We start from the raw sequence: 4,689 nt of genomic DNA on the forward strand, positions 1-4,689 counted from the left end.
GGCCCAGTGGGCCACGATGAAGCAGGCAACACAACTTAAAAGTGCCCAAACAGCCAAGCTGTTTGATGACTGCTGGTCATCAGTGTGGACTGGAGCTCAACATCAGAAGGACGGGGATTCTCAGGGGAACATGGGTGGGTCCTGCTTCCTCCCTCTGCCTGCTGCCGAGCCTGGGCTGCCATGACCCCTTGTGGCTGCCCTGGCCAGGGCCCACAGGTCCCCTAGCCTAGACCAGGAAGTTAGCACTGGTCCCCACTTGAGCAGCCAGTGAGCTGCAGACCCCCAAAGCAGGAGCGGTGGCGACAGCAGCAGTGATGGCGCCATGGAGCCACAGGAGGTGAAGGTCTTGATAAGGGAAAGCATCTTGCTGTCAGTGAATTTCTTTGGACAGGCCAGAGAAGAAGATCATCAACACAATGGATTGATAAGGGTCGCTATGAGTTGTTTACAACTTGACGACACTTAACAACAGCAACATGTCTGAGATGGTAGATATTTTTTGATCTCTTGACTACTGCTGCCAAGAACTGTTTAGACCTAGGGAGGATCTGTTCACCACTCTCAAATCCCCTTCTCTATTTATAAAGGGGGAGGGCAATGATGCCTACTTCAAATTGCAGTCTGACCACTTGGTGGAGGGGATGGGGTGATGGTGGTCAGAACTGGGGGTGCTGTCCCTGGCCATGGTCTTCAGTGAAGCACAGGGTCTAGACCTTGGGCAGGGGGGGGACTTGATAGTGCGTGTGTCACACAGCCCCCAGAGTGTGTCTCCTGGCCCTTAGGATGTGCTGTTCAGTCCCTGGGGTGAGCCATTCAGCCCTCAGAGTGAGCCACTGGGCCCTTAGGGTGTACCATCCAGTCCCTGGAGGGAGCCATTGGGCCCTTGAGGTGAGTCGCTCGACCCTCAGGGTGAGCCATTCTGTCCTCAGGGTGTGCTGTCCAACCCCTGGGAAGAGCCTTCAGGTCAATGGGGAAAACTGCCTAAGGTATACATAGAATTTTATCTAGGCCACTTTCCTCCACCTTCTCCCTTACTACACCTGTAAGTAACACATCCAAAGCGCTTCTATTTATAACTCATAAGTTTGTTCTTTCTAGGTTTGCTCCCTTTCCTTTGGTAACTTTAACACTTTTACTCCAGACCTGAAACCTGAACCCAGTTCCAGAGAAAAAAGGGAAATATAATGGCCAGCTAAAGAAGTGAAGGAGGATGGAGGCTTAGGGTTCAACCAGGTATCCCCACTGGACCCACCTTGGCAAACACTTTGCAGTCCAGAGGGAAGTAAATGTCAGAAAACTATCTTCTAACAGAACAAGAAGGCAAGCAACTTCAACTCAGGACCACCAGTAAGATGTTAAAGTGGGCTCCCCTTTTCCCCATCCCCCCATTACCCTGTCTCTTCTAGTCCCCACTGGATCTTTCTTATTTTCTTTGCCTACTCCCCCTGCCCAGCAAATTGTGCAGCCCTGCAATTCCATCCCTGCCCATCCTCACCCTTCTGCTCCCAACTCACCCCTTTGTTTCCCCATGCATGTTTTTCACAATAAATTAATTTTTTAAAGATCATAATAATTCTTTTTTTTTTAAAAAAAGCAGGAATTTTTCTTCTGGATCCTGGAGTTCAGAGCGCCTTCCTTCCGTTTGAGGTTCTAGCCTAGCAGCCTCTGTTCTGGGGCCTCCAGACTTCTCTTATAGAAGGCCATGAGGACGTGAGGGTTCCACCTGTTTGTGGGAATTCTTTAAGTATGCTAGCATATAGTGGTGACTTAATTCCAGAGATTCATTCATTCACGGTGGATATGGTGGAAAATTCTAACGACTCCTTCCAGCTTGAACTGGAGGACTACATCAGAGATCAGAAGGCTAGAGGACTGCAACCAAATGTCTGCTTTAGAAAGGCAACAGAAAATTCTGTGAACAGAGAAGAAGGTCATGGTGGACATAGGCCACTCATGCCAGAGCAGAGACTCTTCTTCAGGAGGCCCCCCAACTTTCCTAGTACCTACACAAAGCTGAAAGCAGTGGAAAGCCAGCTACTTCATTGTTCCAAAATGTATGACTTGAGACAAAGAATGGAATACATAAGCTATTGTCAGAAAAACCAAGACCATTTCTTCAGTAGCACTTGGCCTGCAGGCCTGAACATGCAAGGAAAGATCTCTGGCTCCCACAGAGCTTCACAACACAAGGGAAACTCCAGCATCTTCTCAGAAGAACACTCCAACACCTGTCAGGCAGGTAGTAAGGAGAATCACCAGAAAAGAGGATATGATGAGGTGGAAGATCATCCAGAGAAGGAGCAAATCTCGAGGAAGAGGAGTCAATATGGAAATGGAGATTGTCACAGACAGCACAAGAGAAAGGCCAGCACAGATCCAGCCAGGACAGAGAAGCACAGGGAGAAAGACAGCACAAAAGCAGCAAGAGGGTCCCACAGAAAGAAGAAGGAGGCTGGCAGAGAAAGCACAGAGGAAAGGGACCTATGGGATGAAGCTATCCTTGGAGGCAGCTACTGATTGAGATGTGGGGCTTGAGGACCTCAGTCAAATTCTTTGTGTCCCTTGGAAAGGATGGATTAAATGATACAGCTGTGGGTGATTTTTTTTTTCATGGTCACACATTTAAAAGAAAATAAATTTGGATCTAGTCCCCACCTCCCTTCACACTGTATTCAGATATAAAATGCAGATCATTTGAAAATATAAATGTAAAATCTAAGATATGAAAATGTTAGAAGAAAACACAGGAACATTGGTTTATAAACTATTGAAAATCTTGAAGAATAGATGGTCTTCCTAAATAAGACTCATTAACCAATGGCTGTAAAAAAGAAAAATAATAAATATGGCTACCGAAATATTTAAAAAAAATAAATAAATAAAATTTAAAAAGCAGGAAAAATCTGAACATAGTAATAATATTTGACCCAGCTATCCATTGCTTGGAGTATATCCCAAGAAAATGAAAACTGAGTCTGAAACAGAAACTTGTACACCAATGTTCATAGCAGCATTATTCACCATCACAAGAACATGGAAACAGCCCAGATATCTCACCACAAACGAATGGATTGAGAAGTTGTGGTACATTCACACAATGGGATACTATGCAGCACGCAGGAACAATCATTGTTAAAATTACTACCTAACTTGAGATGGACTGGAGAGCATTATGCTGAGTGAATTAACTCAGTCTCACAAGGACAAAAACTGTATAAAACCATTATGGTAGAATGAGTATGAGAATCCAAGGCAGGGGCGGAGGGTGGAAATAGAGGGGTGAGGATGGGAGAGTAGGGTGTTAATCATAGGGCTGCACAATTCAATGGGTAGGTGGGGTGAAGGAAATGGGAAAGATCTTTTGTGAAAAACAATGTTTTCAAACTTTGTAAATTAATCAGAGTAAAATTTAAAAAATTTTAAAAAACAGTGCTCACACTGACTGTCTCCATTGTACTTAGCATAAGGAAGACCTAGTGGGTGTGCAAACGGCGACCTTCTGTCACCAGTGTGAATAGCACAGGAAAGACCTAGTGAGTGTACAAACCCTGACTCTGTTCCTTGTTGTGTCCAGAACAGGGGAGACACAGTGAGTGTGCAAACCTTGACTCTGTCACCAGTGTGAATAGCACAGGAAAGACCTAGTGAGTGTGCAAACTCTGACTCTGTTCCCTGTGTGTCCAGCAGGGGGTAAATAGAGTGAATGTGCAAACCCTGACCATATTCTTAGTGTGTCCTGGACAGTAAGTGTGCACACCTTAACTCTAGAATCAGTGTGCCCAGCCAAGGGTAAACATAGTGTGTAAATCCTGACTCTTTTCCCAGTGTGTCCATCACAGGAGAGACATAGTGAGTGTGCAAATCCTGACTATATTCTTAGTGTGCCTATGACAGTAGAAGTACAAATCTTGATTCTATTATCAGTGTGCCCAGCACAATGGAGATATAGTAAGTATACAAACCTTGACTCTGTCTCCAGGCCTTATTGCTTCCAGCACAAAGAAGACACAGAGTGAGAGCTACTGAGTATACAAACACTGACTCTGGCCCCAGTGGGAGCAGCTGAGTGTACAAACTCTGCTCTGTCCACAGCATGCCCAGAGCTGAGGAGACACAGTGAGCGCACAAAACCTGTGTCACCAGTGTACCCAACAGAGAGGATACTAAGTGTGTGAAAACTCTGACTGTCCTCAGTGGCATCCAGACACCAAAACGTACTAGTAGGGTTACACACACCATTGATTTCTCAGCCCTGATCTGTGCCACTTATGGGTACCAATGAGGACAGGTTATTCCGGCTGGAGTAGAATAAGACAGGATTTGTAGGGGTACTTCTCAGAGTCAGAGATGGCAAAGGAACACTGTAGCTCAAGAAGCAGGGTCAGTGGATCAGTGGCACAGATCAAGAGAACAGACAGCTTTATCATAGAAAGAAAAGAGAGGCCTGCTGGTAGTGACACCCCGAGAGCAACCACATGATGGAGAGTGCTCTCGGGGAGCTGGATGGGAAGGGACATGGTCAGCTGAGAGAGAACCTTATCTGTTAGATTGAGAGAAAGGGCCAGGAAATGTTGTCTTGTGAAGACCATTGACAATTTCATCATCTCAGTACAGACTGAACAGGGTGATTGCCAAGATGACCAAGTGTGGTGATACAGGAATCTGTTATCAAGAAGGTATTTATTTCTT

General features: G+C 45.7%; 1 protein-coding gene across 1 annotated transcript; it reads left to right on the top strand.

The window, feature by feature from the left end:
- The first annotated feature begins 1,800 nt into the window (after positions 1-1,800).
- LOC102869981 (zinc finger matrin-type protein 1-like) lies at positions 1,801-2,517 on the top strand. Its single transcript, XM_006902409.1, has one exon. It carries the CDS (start codon positions 1,801-1,803, stop codon positions 2,515-2,517), a length of 717 nt encoding a protein of 238 aa, XP_006902471.1.
- Positions 2,518-4,689: the final 2,172 nt, after the last annotated feature.

Source organism: Elephantulus edwardii, unplaced genomic scaffold (assembly GCF_000299155.1).
Source record: "Elephantulus edwardii isolate Elephantulus edwardi_28Jun2011 unplaced genomic scaffold, EleEdw1.0 scaffold00409, whole genome shotgun sequence".
NCBI classification, from domain to species: Eukaryota; Metazoa; Chordata; class Mammalia; order Macroscelidea; family Macroscelididae; genus Elephantulus; species Elephantulus edwardii.